This window comes from Zosterops lateralis (genome assembly GCF_965231275.1).
Source record: "Zosterops lateralis genome assembly, chromosome: 18".
In the NCBI taxonomy this organism is placed as follows: Eukaryota; Metazoa; Chordata; class Aves; order Passeriformes; family Zosteropidae; genus Zosterops; species Zosterops lateralis.
In genome coordinates, this window is record NC_139778.1 from 3460395 (window position 1) to 3483806 (window position 23412).

The 23412-nt window shown below is 42.6% G+C and overlaps 1 protein-coding gene across 14 annotated transcripts in view; it reads right to left on the bottom strand.

Moving 5' to 3' along the window:
• TNRC6C (trinucleotide repeat containing adaptor 6C) overlaps positions 1-23412 on the bottom strand; it is a 100006-nt gene that overhangs the window by 23418 nt on the left and 53176 nt on the right. For 4 of the 14 annotated variants that reach the window (XM_083874415.1, XM_083874413.1, XM_083874402.1 and 1 more), the window contains exons 5-11: positions 13086-15671; positions 5830-6039; positions 4460-4626; positions 3710-3814; positions 3187-3267; positions 2503-2572; positions 2160-2305 (exon numbers count right to left, since the gene is read on the bottom strand). In XM_083874415.1, coding sequence (XP_083730541.1) covers positions 2160-2305; positions 2503-2572; positions 3187-3267; positions 3710-3814; positions 4460-4626; positions 5830-6039; positions 13086-15671 — 3365 coding nt within the window. Of the gene's footprint in view, positions 1-2159; positions 2306-2502; positions 2573-3186; positions 3268-3709; positions 3815-4459; positions 4627-5829; positions 6040-13085; positions 15672-16337; positions 16358-21295; positions 21382-23412 lie in introns of those variants that run through there. The other 10 variants (XM_083874403.1, XM_083874404.1, XM_083874414.1 and 7 more) reach the window with 7 other exon arrangements.

Below are 23412 nucleotides of genomic sequence, written 5' to 3' on the forward strand. Positions count from 1 at the left end.
GATCCCTTCTGTAAAGTTATTTCTAGTATTTTAAGGATGCTTCCAGGAAAATCTGACATGTTCTTCTTACAAATCTGATGGCTCCAGAAGGCACCAGGTAACATCTTCAGGCAAACCTGACACCTAAGCACAGCACACCTGCCACCAAGTGTGAGAGATCACGTATCAGGGCTTCATCTTTATTTTCCCTCAAGGCCACTGGATTTTCTCCCTTTTCCTTTTTATGGTGCTACAGGTCAAGATAACATCCTGAGAAAGAATAAATTAACAAAGCACTGAGTGCTGAAGATTGACTCAGTGTGACATGGAATAAAAAGCACCTACAGCAAGCAGGGAAAGCAAACACTCAAAGGTGATGCTGAATTGCACAGACCACTCCTGATCCAGAGAGAACAGGGAGTTCAGTGGGTCCAGAAGCAAATGTCAGGGTTGGAAATTTTCCCTCCTCAAATGTATGAAGTTAAAAGTATAGTAAGTGCTGGCTTTAACTGTTTAGAGAAAAATGATGAAGTCTCAATGCAGGTGAGGTGAGAGAGTGGGAACAATGAGCACACCAACCCAAACTACAACTTCATGATAAGGAACCTTGCAGAACTTATTGAAAACTCAGCAGAGCCAACAAAAGGATGATGACTTGCTAAAATACTAAGTAAAATGAGGAATACTGGCTGGAGTGCTCTGTCCAGCTGTGTGGAGAGCTTGTTCCTCACCAAGGATTATCTAAGCAGAAAGAAGACAGCTCCAGATTCATGCTCTGAAACACTGCCTCCAAAGGGCAAAAAGGTTTTGGAGGAGTTGCTTGACTAGCATGAGCTGTAAATATGGAAAAGAATTTCTCTGAGGGAAAAAAAAAACCCCTCTATGTTCTTAGAGCAGAAACTATATTTATTTAATTCACTTAGCAAGTTGCTCAACACTGTGATAGCTAACAAATACAGTGTGGGATTATTTCCTTTGTTAGAGCCAAGTCACTGTGACAGATTATGCCTAGACTGATAGATTTTACTTGCTGTATGAATATTAATGATTTTAGTACTCCCTTCTCAATAGTTGTGTTTAACATATGTTTCCAGAATTATGCATCATGCTGCACATAATGCACCTCTCTCCCCAGCAAGAATTTTACTGCTGAAGATATTGTTATTCAAGAAAAGGAAAGGCTAACTGAACTGGCATGCATGCATCTTTTGTGGCCTTCAATTAACACATTCATTAAAGTCTGCCATGGCTAAGAATGAACTTTATATGAGTGGATATCATTACTGCCTCACACCCTGTACACAGCTCATGTGAAATGAACTGGTTTCAGCAGTTTGTTAAAAGCACTGATTTCTGTGTTCAGAATCCTCCACCACCCATCTGTATGAACCTTTAAATGACCTGAGAAATACAGGATGACATCTGAGATTTTTCATTACTTATCAATATTTTTCAGGGGGATTCTTAGGTGATTTGGCAAGTTTCTGCAGGACTCCTTGTCAAGGTTGTAAATCTCATTTCCTACTGAAGATCTGGCTGCACTTTTCCATATAATCTTTTCTTTAGTCACTTTGAATCCTGAACATCACAAACTACTGGAGCCTTTTCCTCAGTCATTAAATAGTGCTGGAAAATTTGTCATATGTGACCACAGAAAGGAAAGCTCATTGGAGGAGCTATTTATGACTGTGCATGTCTGCTCTGAGACTTAACAAAAATACCTGAGCTCCTCCTTCCTATTTAGGTACTGAACTTTCACTGAAACTTCTAAGAAGTTCAAAACTAAAAGAAGAGAAATTAAGAGCTTTGGAACATTTTGGCCTTGGTCCTGCCCAACTGTGAATTTGGGCAAGGGTCACTGACTGGACTCTCACAGAGTGACCAGATTCCTGAGCTTAATTTTTTTTGCTTTCTTTCCATTTCTACTTCCATTGTATTACTGATTCCTTAGGAAGTTTTCAAGTGTAAAACTGGAGATGATCATTCTTCAAAGTTCTATGTGAGAATCAAATCATTGATCCTTTCCACACAAGGACTGAATTTCCGCGAAGACTGAATGAAAAAGACGAGAAAAGGAATAAAGCCGTATCTATCACATTTCTTTCTATGCTTTCTAAGCAGTGAAGATCATCAGTATCTCTACACTGACTTGGGCAGCAGGTTCCTGTGGCTGAGCTCACCTTGTCAAGGAAGGTGGGGCGGTCCATGGAAGACTCTTTGGAGATTGGTGGTGGGCGGCAGCCAAGGGGTTTGGTGACCATTCCATTATAGTCGGTCACTCCCATTCCACGCTTGTCCATTTCCACCTTCTTTTCCAGCAGAGCACCTGCACAGAGAAAGGAAATACATTGGAAAAGGTGAGGCAGAGAGAGTAAAGCTGCCAACAGCAGTTTAGAGGAATACTTCTCGCTTACAAATGCAAGGCAATGAAATAAATATAATTCAATTGCTCTGAATAGAATCAAATGCTCAGAATCATGCAGGGTTCCCCTGTGTTTCTTTAAAGACAAAAAAGTTACTTACACAGATACTTACTCATGGCCTGATCGAGATTCATACTGTTGCTCTTCAAGGCCTCTTCCGCTGGCTCTCTCTGTCAAAAACAGGAATTATGTTAAAAGTAATCCCATTCATATGATTTCACAGTAACCTGAGAAAACAGACACATCTCTTCAGTACTGGGTTTAATGTTTACTCAGCACCCTAAATGCCTCTGCGTCTGTTTTTCTGCTTTCAGCAATTTCCACAGTTCAGGTATTTCAGTTTGTCAAGGAAGTACCAGCTCTACAAGGTGAAACACACTGTTCTGTTTAAATGTCTTCCTGTTTTCCATTAACAACTCAAATATCACAATGATATGACTTTCTCTAAGAAACAACCCAGCTATACTCTCATTTCACCTGTTTAATAAAAAAAGAGGAATGGGAAAGGATTATTACTGCAGTTCAAAGTAATACATGTTGTTATAAAACTACGAACTTCAAAATATGATAAACATGCTCATGGAAAGGATATCCCCAGTTGATCTCAGAACATTCTACAGGTTTACAGCAGATTTCTGAAATCACAGTGTGTGTTTAAATGCAGGTCAGACCTACTTCCCAGCCTGGAGACTGAAGATCTTGGTGTAGCTACAGTCTGAAACGGCCACAGTCAGAAGTACAAGTTAAAAGCTAAGGCACAGTGTGCTGCCTGAGCACTACTCACAGGGAAGCCCATGTCTGTGAGCTGTTTTATCAGACGGTTCATGATCCAGGCCTCATCCTGCTTGCTAGATGTCTTCATGCCCTTAGTAAATAAATGGGAGATTCCATTAATGGGCTGGTTGCCACGTGCATTGTAGTGAGATGTACATAAAAGAAATGGTAAGTGGTTTTTATTAATAACACATGCTACTGAAAGATGTATTAGTACATTAATTCAGAAAGTATTGAAGAACCCTCCGAGCAACGCGACTACGATTCTCTTCCCCCAAAAGTGTAAAATTTTATCTCAGCTGAATAGGTGTTCAGTGTACTATTTAGTATTTGATTTGCTGGCCACTGAATTAAAGCCACCTTCGAATTTACGTATTTCATTTTAATCCTTGGCAGAAAAATGTAACAAAATAAAGCTGAAATAGTACAACACTTCCTGAAAAACATTCCCAAAAACAAGTTTGCAACCTTGAAGTTAAGAATGTTACTCAGTGTATTTTCTTAAAAACAAACAAGAGCGTCTAGATAAACACCTTTAAAAGATCTCTGTGCAGCTTTTCTATCACAAAATCCTTAAGAAGTCTCTTCCTTTCAGTTCTCCAGAAAGTACCAAGGGACAAGCGCGGATTTGTTTTGGGCTGCGGACAGTACAAGAAACAACCATACTTGATCAAATCACCGGCCTAACTGTTGGCTAATGGAATAACAAACAAAGTGGCTAAATGCATTCCCAATTCCTTTAAGTTACAGCCTGGCCTTGTCCTGAAATAAAGACTGTGCAGTGGAAAATTTCCTCACACAATTGTCTACGTTCTTGGTTGAGTGCAGCAAATTAACACAAGTTCGCTTTGTTCTCACACACACACACTGTCCTCCACAAATAGAAAACAGCTTTTTTTGTTAAAAAACTCCATCACAAACTACTGTTTGCTTTTCCACCACCATGGGAAGTGTATAAAAGCCCCCTTAACACCGTCTCTTCTTTCTGTTAATACATTATAATTTCTTTAGAATATAAGGAAGCTTATAAAACTTAAGAGAAAACAAAGGCAACAACAACAAAACTCCCGAAGCATTTGACATGCTTAAATTTAAAGATCTCCCATTTTCCCCTGGAAACAAGGTAGGCTGTTCTTGAACCACTGTAGTGGCAAGCTGTGCTTGTGTTCAGGTGTCAGAGGTTTAATTTCAGGTGTAATGCACCAGCAAATTTGTGACAACTTTTTCTGCAAACGTTACGCTAATTCCACTCTTGCTGGAGAGTGTCTTTTTTTTTGTCTTACCTTTTGAAGTCCTTTCTTCGGGGCATTCCCCCAGGAATTACAGGAGGAGCTGCTCTCTTGTGAAGCAGTATTATTCCACATATCTCCTTCTTCATCTTCCCACTGACTAGTACTGAGATTCACTTCATCCCCACCACTGCCCCAGCCTTCTTGCATAGATTTTGAAGCTGGAGGGAAAGTGGGAGAAGAAAAATCTTATTCAGTTTCCTGCAAATTTTACAGAAATAGCCTTTTGTGCCATATACAATATGCTAACACGAGTATTTTCAAGAGATAAAGAGGTTCATCAAGTAGCTTAATTGGCATTAAAATGATAAGAATGTCTTCTTTGAAGCTAGCAAGAAAAAAGAAAGTTCTCTAAGTACTTAGAGAAGAAAACATCCTGCAACTTCAAGTCCTGCTTTTCCCAGAACCAGTAAGATCTGTGGTCGTGGCCACTCCACCCTCCCAGGAACAAGGAACCAAAGTATGAGCACACATTTGTTAAGGGCTATTTTGCTTCCCATGAATCTCACCACTTCACCTACCACATTCTTCCAGGAACAAACCAAATTTCCAAGTCAATAATGCTCAGAAACTCATTCCCATCTTGAAGAATGGAATCTGAAAGGAGCTCGTGGGCTGCAGGGAATGCTTCACATTCAGTGACGAGGTTGTGTCACCTCCGTCCATTTTATTCTGTTTACTCTGTTTAAAGCTGGGATTACTCATCTTAAGAGCTCTCACTCCTCCTTTTATGTTTTCTGGGATTTCTAACTACCTCTCACTATAGTATTTTGCATGAGTGAAACTCTAGGCAACTTCAACAGCCAAAAGAAGAGTCTAAAGCCATCACTGTGGCCCTCGGGATATTCAGAGATGGAGGATATTTATCAAATACCACGAGTTAGGAATCACGAAGCAGGAAATAGTTCAGGATGTTCCTGAACCTGGCAACAGTTTTAATGGTTGAAGAAAACACCCACTCACCCAGTTTAACCCCACATGAGGTTGTTATGATTAGTGGTTCTCAGGTGTTGCTTTTCCTACCAGAATCAACCTATCTTGGCTGTCCTCTACTGCTTCTCATCTCAGTACAGGTTTCTTTTAGACACCAAGGGTTTAAGTCCTAGTCATGTTCTTCTGCAGTTCCACAGTTTTCTGCACCTCTGCTATGCTGCTTTCCAAGGACACAAATCTACTCCCCTTTAAATTTACAGATGCATGCACTATATTCCTATTTTTTAATTAACCAGGTATTTGGATTAACAGCTAACATAGTTTTGAGAACGAAATCACAAAGGCAGCCTGTGACCAAAATGCACAGAAAAGCAGAAGTGGCAGAAACAACCCCCTCCTGTCCTGCCAGTTCAGTGTCACCCTGTGTGTACCTGGTTTGCACAGTGCTGGGGCAGGAGCTGGAGCGTTTGTTCTTCCATAGGTCCCTGCTGGCTCAGCAGGATTCTCTCCCCACCCGGTCCCACTGCTGGGGGGCTTCCCCCACGCCGAAGTGCCATTATCAACTGCAGCAGAAGGGGAGGAGGGCTCTCCCCAGGAAGCTTCGCTCTTGGTGTGGACAGCAGGCATCTCTCCCCAGCCTGCTGGAGCAAGGCAAGGAAAACAGTGATGAGAGGAAAGGCTTCTTCGTCAATTCATTCCAAAAAACTTTAAGTTTTACTCAAGAGCTTCTCTGGAAAGAGCATGAACCAGTAAGTACATACAGTGATTGCAGTTAGTATGTTTAAAAAACATTCCTTAAATTTGGTCCCAAGAGTTTTTTTCTTAATTCAATACTAATGCCAAGTTGTCAACACAGAAAGAGGGTTTTTCTCCACAGCCAGAAGCAACCAGGCTGCTAAGTGAGCACCACACTGGTCCCAAGGAGCAGCTGCTCCTACCTGCCCAGGGCCAGCATTCCAGAGACCAGGACCCCAGTCTGAGCTGGGCCTTGCTTCACTGTAAGATTTAAACCTATTTTAATTCCTTTTCACTGTTTACAAACTATAAAATCTCTTTTCTCATGCCCTGACAGTAAAATGCTGTTTGACTGTTCCCTCTTTGAGTGAAGATTATCTGTGCTGAATGTTCTCCTTAAAGCTTTTATTACAACTCATGGCTACCCACCTATCCCTCATCACTGACCCTCTACATCGTAATAAATATTATTTTAAGGGGAACTAATCAAGACAGCAATTAGGATTCATAATAAAACCACAGGTAGAAGCCATTGTTTTCCTACAAAGTATTACATTAACTCACTGGAAGACGTAAGCTACTCCAAAGAAACAGCCTTAGTCTGGCTTGGCTTGGGTGTAATGCGCTTAAATCCACCTGACACGATTTTAGCCCTGCAGCTGAACGTGGCAGGAACAGCCACAGGGCTCCTGAGCCTGCACAGCAACACTGACCAACACAGAAACAGGGGAAAATGCATTTACAACCACTGTTACCAGAGATTTTCTGGAGAGAGAACCTGGATCACAGATGGGAGTTCAAGGTACTTTGTAAACATGCACAACAAGCAAGAAAACAAAATTCTTACAGACACCTGACCTATTTTTCTACAATTGTAAAAAAAAAAAATTACATCACATTACATGACAGTTGAGATCTCAACAAATATTGTAGAATTCAGTCTGCTTAAAACTTCCACTGGTAATTAGGCTGCTAAATCAGGAACTTGTTCTCTTTTCACTGGAGATGAATGGTATTAAGATGAGTATTTCATAAGTGAATGACCAGATGCTGCTTTGCCACAGCACTATTTCCTTTTTTACAGCTCCACAATGGCAGCTGTAAAAATACTCTGGAAAGGTTTAAAAAAGAAAAAAGCAGGAACAACATTTTCTGTACAAATTGACACTCAGAATAGGTAGGCAATGGCAAGGGAGTGTTCTAACAGTACCTTGAAATACACTGGAATAACCAAACAATGGTGTTTCACTGAGCAACAAGTCCTTGCAGAACTCACTGAGTTCCACAGAATTCCTGTTACCAGAAAATGCAGCAACATCCACTGCCAACAACTCAAACATTGCCTGGCAAAGAAAACAACCAAATAGATGGGCCCAGAGCTGTGCATTGCTCCTGTGTTGCTGCATCACAGATTTTAGGTTCTGCTCCTTACAGCCACTGCAGGTCTCTCAGACACTCATGCAAATGCAGATGGCACAACCCAGGGCAAAGCTCTCCACTGGAATGTTGCAGCTTCATAAAACTCTTTTTCTACCAGCAAGAGGCACTGAATTTAAAGCAAGCCTCTAAAACAATTCAAAATGTCATTGTTTCATTCAAGTGATTTCCATTTGAAACAAAAATATCGTTGTTTAGGCTCGATCAATGTACCTTACATTTCTGGTTATTTTAAGGTGTGTAAAGAAGATAAACTGGCAGATCCACAGATGCACCTAAATGAACCTGTACTTAACATGACAGCTTCCTTGGTGTTGCACCTGAAATGCTTACTTCAAGGTTCCTGCTCGTATCTTCAAGCCAACTTTATTTAAGGAAGGCTTTATTTGAATTTCTGCCTCACTACTCAGGAGGCAACTGGCAGACAACTGTGTGTATTTAATCATACTGGCAGCTGAAAAAGATTAACTGCAGGCAAATGAAACAGAAAGCAAAACATCTCTCCAGCACCAACCAGACTGCAAACAGGGACAGTGCAGAGTACTAACATCTCCCTGACTTTAGGCAAACTCTACTGGAAACTACCTAATTCAGTTTATAAAATTATCCTTAAAACACAATTTATATATTAAAAAGCTAAAGTGTGCTGTGTTATAGAATAAAAACCTCAAAAGAACCCCCTGGTTCCTCTGTTGCTCTTATAAATTTAACAACTTCCACTAAAGGCCACAGATGTGTAATGTCCAAATTATTTTAAGTGCTTTTAAATGCACTGAGCAGGAAATAATACGGGATTACAAATAATGGGGGAATCAACCTTTGCTAACAGAAAATGATACAAGTACATAAAGGCAAACAAATCAACAAAAAGTTTTCCAACTATTTTAACAGATAAAATTAAGTGCAGGAAATTAGTAAATAAAAGCTGAAGGCTGCTGGAGAAATAACCACTGCAAAAACTACCCTGCCTGTAAATTCTGGAGCACTTCTCAATTGCAAACCTGTTTTCCCTCTGTGTAAATCCTGCTGTCCCAATGCTACTGTCTCTGTGCTATCTTCCTATGACTCCAAACGGTTCTGGTTTAGGAAGTTTAAATGTGAATAAAGTTACATTTTTGAAAGAATGATCAAAACTCTCCACAGCTGTTGGGAAGGCAAACCAAGGCCTTTGAGTGGTCTCAAAACCTGAAACTGCCAAACATTTTTAAAAGTTCTGCTTGGAGAAAACTTCCTATTTTCTGATGAAAACAACACAGATTTATGCTCTCCTGGTAAAAAGCTCCTTAAAACCCACTCAGGTCTCCATGAATGTTGTTTCACAACAGAACCTGCTCCATTTAAAGGCTTCTTTGGCAAGAAAGTGAGGCTTTAGTGAGGCCTTAAATACTGAAGTTTTTAAACACTGTTAGAATTGCAAGAAATGAAAAGATCACAGTAATAAACATGGACACATTGGCAGAGCTTTGTTTTATAGAAATAAAAACATAATTAACATTGGGCCACAGCCAACAGGAAATCCTCAAGGGAAAGTGAAATGTTAACTAAGCTGTGGCAGGATGCAGTTGTTTTCCCTCAAAATAACCCTATAGCTATTTGGATGGCAGAAATTGTTTTCTTTCAAGTTGTTGGTCCGTGATAAATACCAGAGTACACGAGCACAATACAGGCAAACCAAAATATTAGAACCTTATACAGATAAAAAAGAAGACATTAGGCAGAAAAGAGATTGTTTACTAATTACACACTAGTTATTCTGAGTTTTATAGATATATTAAGAGCCACCTACAACCCTTAATTTTTCAAATCCTCATTTTCTGGAAGGGATTGCAGTTCACCACTGAGCATTCAGAAATCTCTGATTTGGGTTTCAGCAGTGACATCACCCTTGTGTGCAAATCGAGTGCAGCTCTCTCAGCATCACTTGGCTGCCCCCTGACACCTGGCTGCTCGTGGGCTGAGCACCCACCAGAGGGTTTTTGGTTTTCACATGAGCACCCTAAAGGAGCCCAAAGCTGAGCTGCTTTCAAATCCATTCTGATGGAAGTTCAAAGTCAGAAATAAAAACACTGTCACGCGAGCTGCCATTAGTAGCACAGGATTATAAAAGGAATAGAAATGTTTGGAGCTTTCAGAACTTAGACCCAGTTCAGGTTTTTAAAACCTAAGCTCCTCACTCTCTAGTAACCACAAAGACTTTAATTTGTGACCTACAATCCCCACAGGGAAGCCTGTGTTATCTCCTGTTGTTTCTTTCCTCAGCTGGAGGATGCTGGAACCCTGCCAGGCTCTCCTGATGTATTGAGGACAGGAAAGCATCAAGCCCACTCCTCAGCACTTGGAGGGAGGATCTGATGCTGTCCGAGATCCAAAAATTCTCTTTTAATGATTTCTGTTCGCAAAACCTTTTTTTACTTCTTATTCTCCTCATTTCAAAGCTGCATGAGTTAGAGGTGCTAGGAAGAAATATGCACAAGTAATTTAGATTAAACCCAAATCTAGCTCAAACCCATCAGCTTTCTGCTCATCTTTCTAAGTAATTCACCACTGCCTTGAGAAGAAGAAAGGACAGATACAGAAAGGACTGTATCTATCACATTATCTATCCCTTTCTCCCTCTTTTTTTCCCCTTCTTTTCCAATGGAAAATGAAACTCCTTAGAGCATTCATTTTCATCAAGTGTTTACCAACATCTGCTTCCCATCAATGGCTTTTAAGTTCTGCCTTCAGAGGATCTGGAGAACTTCTGGGGATGGGTGACAACTTGAATAACAAGACTACAACTTGGCCTCTATTTCCAAACTAATAAAGCATAAACTTCAATCCTAAAAGGGACTGTTAATCCTTTGTGAACCCCTAACTAGTGCTGTGCACCAAAATTAAAATCCACTTCTTTGCTTGCAGGATGTGTGACTGTAACAACTTCCATCTGCACCACTCCTCCCTGCTTATACAGGAAATGAAATCCATGATTCCTAATTCCTTCTATTCCCTGAATGTGACTGGCAGAGCACGTCAAGACCCACGCAGGTGACAAAATGCCCATGGTAACTACGGAGTTCAAGAGTTGTAGGATTTTAGATGAGCACTTAACTGTGCCCTACAGCACAGGCTCTAATAACACAATCATGCTCTGCATGGAAAAGAGCTGCTGCTGGATGAACTTTGGTTGTGGACTGCAGAAGTCTCCTGGTTACAGGATTTTTGTCTCCCTCATTGCAGAGGCTGGAAATGCACAGCCAAGTGGAGAGGGAATTGGAGTAGGAAAAAGAGTTAAACAGCACAACTCCAAAGTGCAGAGCCCTGTCTGCGTGGGAGGGAAGACACTCACTACTTGCTTCCCATGTTTTGGCAGTCCCAGATGGGAGATGATTTGTAGATGTTTCAGGTCTGTGTACATTTCCACCCAGACCACGGGGATGTTGCTGTACAGCTGCCATGTGCTGCCTGCACTGGGGAAACGAGGCCTCCTGCACTCTGAAGGGAAGTCACTGGGATCACTTGGAATTGCACTGCTGCCCTGTGTGTGAGATAAGCACAGGAATGGGCCCTCTCTGGCACAGTCACAAGTAAACATGGGCAGAGCTCAAGACACAAGGGACTGACTGCTCCTCGCCTCCATTTAGACAAAAATCCTTCAAAATATGACCATGTTTGGCCTTTAGACTTGTACTGTATTAAGTGTATGGAGCAAAAATACATCAAATAGGGCTTAACTTATGCCTGCTACAACTTCATCTAAATTTTAATATCAGAAGTATATTTTAAATTGTCTTCACTTTTACTCATTTCATACTTTCTTGCATGCTGACTTAAGTATATTCTGAGAGCTGGCTTTGCTTATCCTGGAAAATTTTAAAAAAACAAAAGAGAAGATAAAAGATTTACTTATCTTAAAAGATCTTACAATCTTTCTAGCTCACATTTTTCAAGGTGCCCAACACTCACTTTAACCTGGTCAGGGAGCAGCTTGAGCAGGTTGGTCATAGGCAGCTCTCTGAATATGTAAACATATTTCTTCAAAGGAACCCTTCCCTTTGCTACTGTCCATTCTCCAAAGGAATCACTGCAGATTCCCACCAGCTTTTAAATTCCATGGCCAAAATCTGAAGGGCTCAGGACTGTCAAGTTTTCCTCTATAAGGTATTATTATTTGAAAAACATTAACACTGCATTGCTGTGTATGTATGAACACTTTTACAAGCACCAATGTAATCCTCCAAAAATTACCTTAATGAAAAACAAAACCACATCCAAACCCAATCAAAAATCTGCTTTCATTACTTCCGTTACACTTCAGGAATCTGAATTCTTGTTTCATGGGTGAAGTTTTAAATATGGATTAAATAAGCTAGTCACATATGTTGGGCTGACCAAGTACAAAGCCATTTAAAGATTTCTCCTTATGGAGCATGTTATTTTATTAAAATAGGTACCCTTTACTGTTAAAATATTTGACCAGAGTGGGGAACGTTAGACTATTTTCACACAGACATTAAAGCAAATTTGAATCATTCCAAAACATCAAAGAGAAAAAGGATGGGAATAAGAGAACAAATCCCACTTGGAGAAAAACGTGGGTAAAAAATCAGTACTTAGCTATGACCACAATGAAACAAAAACCTGGAAACAAAACTCAGATGGAGAATTTGAAAGAGAACTGCAGGATTTATTTTGGAGAGGTCTGTGGTCCATGATATAGATATGGGCTGCTAGTGTAACTTTTATTTAAATACCTTTCTTTTAAGCATTTTCCCCATTTTTTATGCATTTTTATTCCTTGCTGCTTGCCTACAACAGCACCTTGCCTTTGATTAGAAAAACTCCTAAATGCCTAAAACCTCGTCTTTGAAACACAAGCTGAAGTTAGGATAACCTAACTTCAGTCATCCTGGATATTAACACCTTGAACCAGTCCTGCTTTTTGAGAACCACACAAAATCCAGGGTGTTGCCCATGCCCAACCCCTGAGAAAAGAACCATTTCTTCAGAAAAGACAACAAACTGGATAGAGAAACAGCAGCAGCCTAAATTAATGCAACTGTGAACAAACATCTGTTGCCAAGAGATGTTTTGCAGAGAAGAAACAGATGCAGACTGTCTAAACACACTGAGCCTGTGCAGTGCAGGACAGCAGACAAATTACAGAAGAAACGTTTGCCAAAACCCCCAGCCTCTCAAGGGCTGAATTAAAAAGTGTTAAGTAACTGTGGAAGAGATGTTAAAATAAATATGGATCCACAGTCTAAGAACCTACCATGCTATTGACAAATATTGGTTTAAGCTTACATTCTTACTCATTTCTTACATTTATCTGGATTATGGAAATTTGTGTCAGGCTCCATGGATTCTATCCTCAAGACAAAACTGCTTCAGAGTAAAGGAAACCTGTTCTGGACATAAATACAGGATTTCTACCCAACACAGCGACAGGACAGACAGCATTCAGCAATTGCTACTGGTCTAAAGCATCTCATAAACCTTTTTCATGAAGTATTTCACAAAACTGTTGTCATACCTGGGCCAAGCAGCGGGGACCGGTTCGGCTGGGCACTTGACTGGTGCGATGGCTGAGGTTCAACCATGTTGGTGTTGATAATGGTGCTAGTGGTGGTGGTGTTGGTTGTGGTACTGCTCTGAATTATAGGATTATTTCTATCCCACATGTTTACAGTCTTGTTGTTGTTGTAATTTGGGTCGCCCCAAGCTGAGGTACCATCATCGATTTCCATCTTGCGGCGAATGGACGGTGGAGATGGCTCTTCCCAGCCAGTTGCCTCACAGTTCTCTTTTTGTTTGGCTGGCACTGGCCCACCAACCCACCCTGACCCCGTCTGTTTTACAGAAGCAGCTCCTCCCCAGTTACTCACATTGTTGTCCTGGGGTTTATTAGCCCAATTTTGTTGGGGGCCTGGCTTTAAAGATTCCCCCCAACTTGTACCTGTATTAGCCTTGCTGTTTGTGCCATTCCCCCACCCACTGGTCCCAGACTTTGTGGAATCATTCCAGCCAGACCCCGACCTATTATCAGAATCCCATCCAGATCCATTCTTCTTCCCATCACCCAAGTGTCCAGGAACAGATGATGAATCTGTCCAGTCTCCACCTCCCGAAGTCCAGCTCGGATTTGATTTCTGTCCATCTCCCCAGTTTTGAGATTTGGGTTTCTGAGGTTCACCCCAAGTAGGTGATTTGTCCTCCTGATTTGCGGTCCCACTCCACGCGTGGCCGCTTTTGGCAGCAGCAGCATTATTAACAGTAGTAGAGCTTGCTGACTCTCCCCACCCCCCTGGGCCATTTGGTGCTTTGTTGTTATTGTCTCCCCAACCTGTATTTGTTGGAACAGCTGCCGGTGGAGAGTTGACCCACCCAGATACTGAAGAGGTATTTGTACTGTTCATGATGGACCCATCGTTCTTCCCCCCTGAGTTTGAAGATTGAGTAGCTGCACAACCCCAGGCCTCAGTTCCATTGTCATTCTTCCGTTCAGACCTTGGGGACTCTTCAAATTCCCAGGCAGTGTTTTGCTTCACAGGGGTCTGTCCCCACCCCGTATTGGACAGGACCCTGGGGTCAAGGTCATTTCTTGGCAACTGAACTTGCCCTTGGTCTATCATCCCTTTGTCTCTCCTTCTGCCCTCTCCAGCCCCCTCCCTCCCAGTACTGCCTTCATGTTGACTCCCACCGCTGTCATTGCTTCCTTCACTAGCCGTGGTGCCAGATGCCGCAGCTTTGGCCCAAGAGTTCATTTGTTCATTGCCCTGCTGCATGGCAGGATTCGGACTGGTAACGCTCGAGCTATCCCACCCTGTTGATCCTTTCCCATTGATGTCGCTATTGGAATGCTGGTTTGGGGGCTTGCCCCACTCCCCGTTGACACCGTTGCTGGCGCTGCGGTTGGGGTGGCCCCAGGCTCCAGAATGCACACTGCCAACCCCACCACCGCCCCGGCCCCACGCCAGCACCCCGGGGCCCGAGGGCGGCCCCGAGTCCCACGCGTTCGCTCCGTTTCCTTCCTTCTGCACAGCGCTGCTGGATCCGTTTTGTTTAGCACTTAATGCTGAGTTCACAGTGTCTCCATTCCCCTGACTGAACCCAGAATTGCTGTTTCCTGTGGCAGGATTACCTGGGGACATCCCCCATACTGAACTGCCCATTCCTTCACCACTGCCCCCGCTGACTTGAGAAACCGCTGTTCCGTTAGCACCAGGAAGGCCTTGCAGGTGGGGCGGGATGATGGCCCCCATGCCCACGGCCATCCCCCAGTTCGGCAGTCCGTTTGTCTGCATTGCATTGATAGGGTTTGGTGAAGAGTTCATGGGGTTAGTGTTATTTGGTCCATCAGTGTTAAGGTTCTGAGGTTGTACGCTGAAAGACACATTCTGAGAAGTGGACGTTTGTGGTTCTGTGCTCTCTTGCGGCAGCAAGTTTCCCCAAGCACCTAAGGTGCCTGTTGGGTTCCCATTCTGGTTGCCCATGTTCTGACCTATGGCACTGACTGGACTGCAAATACTGGAAGGGTTGCCTGCTCCCACAGTTCCTTCATGTCCAAGTACAGGCCAGGCAGCTGGATTGGCATTAGGGTTAAGGTTAAGATTCATGCCAGCATTCGAGTTGGAAGCACCCCAGCAGTTCTGACTTCTACCGTCTCCCATCATGTTGTCCATCTTTCCATCCCCACCACTGGCAGAGCAGTGAGCTAGGCCAGAGCTGGAGCCTGCAGCCACCCCCCACACCCTGGCCGAGCCGCCGTTGCCGTTTGCTCCACCAGCTCCAAGGGCACTCTGGTTAGAAGTGCTTTGGACGAGTGCTCCGTTGGCGCCATTATTGCCATTAGTTTTCTTTGTATGTCCAGTGAAGTTGCCTTGGGCACTCCCTGTAGCCATGCTACTGTTCTCTGAGCCACAGTTGGAGGCAGAGTCAGTGTCTGTAGTACATTCTGAGGCAGACTCAGTCTCAGCTCCGGTAATGGAAGGCCACGCTTCCTTGTCAGTCCTGTCTATTATCACTTTATCCCAGCTGCAGTTGCCTTCACTCCTGAAAGCGGGCTGCTGTCCCCAGTGGGAATTCTCATAATGGTCTCCCAATCCACTGTGGCTGAGATCTGAAAGGATCCAAGGTTAAAAATGAGTCCACTGTTCAAGCAAGGCAAAAGCCCTCTATTAAGCACTGTTTTACATCACTAGTTACAACACTACATTCTGCTCAAATTTAGAGTACATTCTCTAACACAATACAGTAATTTTCCTCACTACAATGGAGCATGATGCTCATATTAATTTTTTGACTTTTTTTTTTAATCTGGCAAGACTCTCAATTAAAATAACTAAACAATTTCATTTTAGAACAGAGCAAGTGTTTTGTAGCCCCCAGTGTACCAGTAAAAATAATAAGCAGGCAATAAATAAGAGGAGCAAATATACTAATCTATGTGAAAAGTCAAAAACCAAATTTGGAAGAAAGACAGAAGAGTATCTAGCAGACTCTTACCACTTATTTTGACTCAATTCTCATTCTTCAGAGAAACACAAAAAAAGAGCATCAAAAAAACTGTAAAATGTCTGCCTGCCCTGAGATATTACATACACACCCACGTCACAACACACTAAATTCATACTGCATTTAGGTTTACAACCCTTCCTGGAAATAAACAAACAAATACAGACAGCAACTTTTATTGTAAGGTGCCAATTATAAACACCACTAATGTATATTTTAGCAGAGAACTGGGGCATCTCTAAATAACTGACAGTTTTGTCAGGAAACTTACCTCTCACAGGCTTTACTTGTGGTTTAATCATCATTTTGCATTTGTAAACACAATCCCCTGCGTCCCTAAGCCAATGAAAAGTGATGCTGTGCCTTTTCAGCACTGTCACATCCTCAAACACAGACACTAACCCAAAAAATTCACCAAAAGCTCTTGAGCACCTGCTTGCTCACCACGGCATGACAATAAACTGAAAGGCACAACATGTCTCGTGTTGAGGACTCAGGCTTTGGTCAAGGTTTTGCATTTACTTTCCATCTCAATTGCTCTGTAGAAGACTATTTCTCTTACTTTCTTTTTACAGCAATTTGATAACAAGTATTTCAGTCTGATCCAAGAGATCTGTGTGGGAAACAATCTGCAGAAGAGCTCCTCTTAACTGCTTGCATGCATCAAAGTAAAAAATTTTGGATGTCAATTATTTTTACTTGCTTTAAATCTGCTGAAACATGGCTTCTGCTCTTTGTGAATAAAATGAATATTTTTGTGGGGAAGATGGATGCAACGAATCTCCCAAACAAGTTGGTAACAATGAATGCCTAATATGAATTAATTTAAATCACAAATATGTTGGTGTGATTAGGTCCCCTAATTAGAGGTGTTCTGATATTGCAGAAATTACTCCCAAGATTAGAAAAAGCTTTCTCTGACAAAGTCTTGTTCACACGTTTCACCTGTGGCTTTTTAAGGCGATTATTTGGTTGCCTTATGAAGATTTTGCAAGACAAAGAAATCCACACTAAACCAACTCAGATTGCTTTTTTCTTTTTCTAATTTAAATTAATTGAAGCAGAAGGAAGAATTTTAGAGAAAGGAAGGGAAAACTTTCTTAGTTCATTACCTATCTTCTCATGATACCAGGGAAAGACCTAAATAATCAGAGAAAATAGAATTGCTTGGGTTTGAAGGGACCTTCAAAATCATTTCATTCCACCTCCTGCCATGGGCAGGAACACCTCCCACTATCCCAGGTCGCTCCAAGCCCTGTCCAATCTGGCCTTGGACACTGCCAGGGATGGGTCAGCCACAGCTGCTCTGGGCACCCTGTGCCTCACCACCCTCACAGGGAATAATTTCTTCCATAATAATTGACAAATGCACGACAAATCCGAAAGAATGAACAGAACCACTTGGATTTACCTGGATTCCTTCCTCTACATGCAATGGCTGGGGAAAAGAAGAAAGCATCCTGTTATCCCTGGCTACAGCCACTGCTACAGCACAGAGCTGAGGAAGCACGTTGAACATTTACCTGACGATCTAGATTTGCTACACAGGTGTTAAACAGAGGCCAGAATCCCAGATAAGACATGGAAGGGGAAGGCAGGCTGTGAAAGGACTTAAAAAAGGGTCAGCAGGGTCAGGGAAATGAGCCGAGGAACATTCTTAGCAGAGCAGGAATGAACAAAAGGAAAAAAGCAGCAGTAGGCCAGGCCAGAAGATAAGAAGTTGAGGCAACTAAAGAATCAGATAAGAGGAGTTAGATTTTTTTCAACCCTGTGAGTGGTGCGAGTCAGGGCTGCATTTGAGCCTTGGCAGAAGGATTTGAAAGTGGCTGGAAATACATTGTTCCAATGACAGGTCTGTCAAAGCCCAAAGCTCAGCTCCCTGTGCGGGTCTAGGGGAGCCCGAGCAGAGCTGTGCGGGGCAGGCTGGGGAAGGGGGATCAGGACAGCACCCAGGACATCTCCACACTCACAGCAACAGCACCATGGCTGATGAGATGAAAGGGAGCTGCTTGTTTAATCAGCTCCTTTCTCCTCTTCCCCAAAGATAGTGGTGAAAGCAGTGCTCAAATTTGAGAGCACTTAGGAAACAGAATAAAGGGAAGGGCTGGGACTGAAGATGACAAAATAGCTTAGAATGATTGCTGAGAGTAGGGAGTAAAAAAAATTATTAAATAAGAGACCAGATCTTGAGGAGCAGTAAGAGAAACCAAGAAGGAAAGAAAATTATGATGGAAAAGAACTGTAAAACCCAAGAGACGTCCATATTAAGAGTAGGAAATGGCCAAGGGCCGGGGCTTGGCCAAGCACAGCTACTCCAGGCAGGATCCTGGCAGGAACACACAGCTCCAATCCCCCTGGGTTTCCCAAGGCTTCACAAACCCAGGTGCTCCCTTTCCTGTCCCATTGGCACAGTCGCTCTTCCCCAGGTTCAGATGATTTGCTCAACAATAACCACGGGCTGATCTGGAAGTGGTGACTTTGGTTGGGATTACAGTAATTCTGTGTAGGGGATGTGAAATCAGTGATCCCCCTCTGGAGCAGCGGGTCCCTGTGCTGTGCCTTCCCTGCTCCAGAGGCAGCGGGATCCTCACATCATGGATTCAAAAACCAGAGAAAAACCTGTGCCATAACCTCAGAGTGTCTAACACCCACTGGAACAATTGGTTCTAACACCAAAGGCTCCTGCCATAAAGCTCCCAAGAAAAAGGACATATGAAGAGAATGGAAAAAAAAATTCACAAAATAAGCAGAAACCTGCAGAAACTGGGGCTTTGCTGTCAGACAAACCAAGAGTTTAAATACAGATCTTGAAGAGAATAAGTTTTATATTCTTGTCTCTGGAAGCAAATAACAAAAGGACATTTTTCCATTTTCTTTTAAGTAAAAAGGGCTTTCTGCTACAAAATAAATACTGCCTCTTACTTAATCTGTAAAGACCTTAAACATTTTGGATAAGTAATGAATGCAAAATATTTTACATAATTAAATCTAGAGAACTTTTCTATTTGTTTGAGTTTGTTTTTTTTTTTGAAAACGCAGATTTCCTCCAACTTTCTAGGAAACTAATTCTTTACAGAAATTCCCAATGTTTTCTTTCCTTTTCAAAATTGTTAAGACTGAAATGACAAACCCATTTTAAAAAGTCTTAAGAATTGGTTCCTCTTTATTTATGCAAAGATGTGAAATAAAAGCACTGAGTCCACCAGAAGCATTTTTACCCCTCCTCTGTGAGCTGAGTAAAGACTGTAAACAAGGCACAAGAAACAGGAACCACAGGTATTCCGTGTTGGCAAATCCTAGTGCTGGGACACCACAAAGCAAAAACAATTTTTAAATTAACACTTTGTATTTCAAAATCTTAATTATGCATCTTTTATAAAATATCATTCTCCTGATCAACAACACTTCTTAAGCCATCAGGAAGGAAATATTAATTTGAGGATAATGGCTCAAATTCATTTTTCACAAGCACAGAACTTCTGTCCAACAGCAACTATACACATGACCTGAAAAATGCACAGCCCTGATCAGCATAACCAATAGCATGAGGAGGTTGTTTTGTTTTGGCTTGCTGTTTTTTAAAAATAATATCCTTAATAGGGTGGGAGGAGATTGCTGGTGTTATTATGTTCTGTAGCCAACATACTTGACCAGCTTCAATTCAGTACTTATTAAAAACAGAAAACATTTTTGGCTGTGTTGGGTAAGGAATAATTAGTTGCAAAATCAGTTTAGCGTTTACATAGATTACAAATGCAAAATATGAGTAGAGTGAAATGGGAGAAGCTGTTGCATGCATTTCTTAGAAAAGCAAACTACTTTGCCTGCACAAGCAACTGACCCCAAACTTCCCTTCTCCTCCAAAAATCTCATTTACAATCTTTTTTTTTTTTTTTTTTTTTTTTTATTCAGCTGAGTTATAAGCAACTGTATCTTCATAGCTTCCATTGCAGTAATTAGTTCAAATGCTGTGCAGTAAAACCCTGTCTCCCCAACTACAACACAACATTCAGCTGACTTTGGAACCAAAGTACAGACAGGGTACAAAATGGCAAAGTCTGGGATACTTTTAATGGAACATTAGTAATAAATTGTGCTCTCCCCATTTTAAATCAGATCTAACAGTGACTCCTCTCTTATTACTCGTTTTATTTTTCAGCCCACGTCCGTCACGTAACAACAACCAGACCCCCTGGCTCGCCCTGTGCTGCCCAAAGGACAGATGACAGACGGTGCTCCCTGCTCTGACTTGCAGAACACAGAAAAATCCCAAGGGCCACTGACAGTCCCACTGGGGATCTGCTTTGGCACACAAAGGTTGGTGATCCTGAGTCAGAATATGAGAAAAAAAGGGCAAATTATTTTTTCTCTCCCCCCCTCTCATAATATAGTTTTCAATTCAACATGAATAGATCTTTAAAATACTATAAATGAGTTTTTCCAAGTCTAAATTAAATAGGAATTGCCAGGAACATTATAAGTGCTAAATAAAAGGTAGCCTAATTTCATAAAGAAAATATGACACAGGCATCTGTTCTGAAGCACAAAATATAATAAAGCAGAGATTATGGGCATTGTAGTGTTAACATTTCAGGTTACCTGCTGCATCCAGCTCTAGGCATAGAGACAGATTTGAAAACTGGTATCTGTCTGAAGCCCCTACAAAGCTCACTCACAACAAGTCTCATGGATTGAGGAAGCTGAAATCCTGCACAGCACACATAACGTGGAAAAGCAGAAAAGAGATGGAAGCATTGAATAAAGCAGCTTTATTTATTTTAAAACTAAACCATAGCTAAGCCCACACGGGGGAAAGCCTGTTATCCCCTTTTCATTTTCTGCACTACGACATTCAAATGTAGTTCCTTCCCTCTGATGCTGAAAGCTTTCAAATGCATTAAGAAAACAAGTAAAAATAAACAAGATTTTTCATTATTAGTAGAGCTTCCACTAAATGCTACCTCTCCGACACAAAAGCAGCAGTAGAAAACACCAAATCATTGCATTTTTCTGCTCAGTGCAACATATCTTTACAAGCAGCTTGCTGCGAAGACGCCATTTTATCAAACCTGAAACGCAGCCAAAAGCTCAGGACGCTGTGCTGCTGCTCTCTCGCTGAAATGTTATGTAATAAATTGATTTAACAGAAGCAGATGCTATTTTCTCAGGGTTAGGGTTACTTTCCCCTCTTTTTTTGGCTCTAAAAAGGGCTGATGGGTAATAAAATACCTGAAGAAAGGAGCCGCCCAACCATCCTAGGAGACGCTACATTGTGTGCAGAGCTGTTTCTACTCCTGCCTCTACGTTCTCCAGGGCTCCCGGCTTCAATATGTCGGCTGTGTACAGTGTAAGCCTCATCCTGTAGAGCTGCCAAGAAAATCTCTGTGTGCGAGCGCGCGCCCAGACAACCTGCGAGCCCGGCCGGGCCTCGGCTGCACTGGCTATGGAAATGCCCTTTCCACGCACAGCCCTCCTCCCCCTTCCCCAAGCTCCGCTCCCCGGCTCTAGGTGAGGGTATCAACAGAGCAGGATTTTTAAGCTTTGATTATCTAATTGCAGCTGACACTAAACCGATCTTCCTTCCTCTTTAAATTCTTTCAACTGTCACAAAACATTTTCACTTCAGGACCCAGCTACAATTAGCGCCCGTAGCTGCTTTTCTGCCGCTTTTGAAAGTCAGCCAAGAGAAGATGCGGGCGCTGCTGAACGCCTGCCCCGGCTGCTGCCTCCTGTCTGGAGTCCTCCTCCTTCCTCTTGCCCCAGCTCATCCCCACTGCTCTCTTCCTTCCTCCTGCCCCCTGCCTGGTGTCCTCCTCCATTTCCCAGCCCCATCTCCTGCCTCCTGCCTGGTGTTCTCCTCCCTCTCCCAGCCCCATCTCCTGCCCATCGCCCTCCTCCCTGCTCCAGTGCCAGCTCCTGCCTCATCGTTCTCCCTGCCCCGGCTCCTTCCTGTGCCAAGTGTCCTCTCTTCTGCCCCAGCTCCTGCCCGCCGCCCTCCTCCCTGCCCCAGCGGCAGCTCCCAAGCCCCAGATGTACCCTGGACTGCTGCCAAGCCCTTAATGACTTCCCTGCCTCTATCTAAACCAGCTCTAAGTGGCAAACGCGAGCGCATTAATCAGCGACGCAGTTGTTTATAGAGGCAGGGAAGAGCTGCCCGAACAATGCGGCAGGAGCGGGCGCTGGCTGCGCCTGCACAGCGGGACCGACCATCTTGGAACACCCTGGGCTGGGAGCTTGGCTCTCTCCAAGGCACAGCAATGCTCAGAGGGAGCAGAATGGGGTCAGCTTTACATTTTTAGGGCCTGAAGATTGTCATAAATTCTGAGATTGGACGTAGAGGGCTTTAATCGGTGCCCACACGCAGATCTCGAAGGCTAATTCGCACAAATTTCCAGCACGTCTAATACACTCCTTTACGATTATTTCCCCTCCTACCTGCCCCAAATACATATTAATGACGTGGTAAATGGGGCACGTTTAGACTTGGCTGTTTCAGTTCCTGCCAGGGGTTCACTGGAGCAGTGCTGCCCCTCCGTGCTGGAGCTCAGGCCGATGGCTCTTTAAAGCTTCGGCCACGCTCTCAGGGTCGCTGCCACTCCACCACCGAGGCACAAATTGCTGCTGCTATTCTTGGCTCAAGAACTCCTCCACTGAAGGACTCCTGAAAATGGTTGGTTTCCTCCTGAAGACATTTATTCTCTATTTCTCTGCAATAGTCTCTGAATACCGGTCGGGTTCAACCTCATTTCAGAAACAACAGATAAATGGAAATCAAACCTATTTGGTTTTGTTTCTATTCAGAAAATTATTTCAAATGTACCCAGGAACTAGGCTTGAGAGACAATTTTGCAAGAATAGTTTTAAGTGGAACTATTGTTGTGGTATATTATATTCCTCTAAGACCAACTATACATGATTGAAATTTCCATTAGTTAAAATGATACATCAAAACTGGACTCCTTGTATTTTCCTATAAATAACACAAACTTCCTATAATCAACTTCAATTTATGAAGGCAATTTCTTATATAGGGCACCTATTGAAGAGGAAGTCAGGGTACACAGAAAGGTGACGAACCCCAAGAAATGAGTCAGAGCCCACTAAAAAGCTTGGGAGCAAAATCAAGTGCAGCTTCCAACCAACTGTGTTGGCAGAGCACATCCGTTCCCATCCTATCTTGGACCAACTCTGATGGGGAATGTGTCTCAAATTTGAAATTCACAATTATTAATACCTGAAGACTAAAATGGAGATTTGTGAGGTGATGCAGCCCACTCACCTGGTCTAAGGAACTATTCCTGACACACATGAGGTGACATCATTCCAACCCAGCAAGGAAGGCCTCC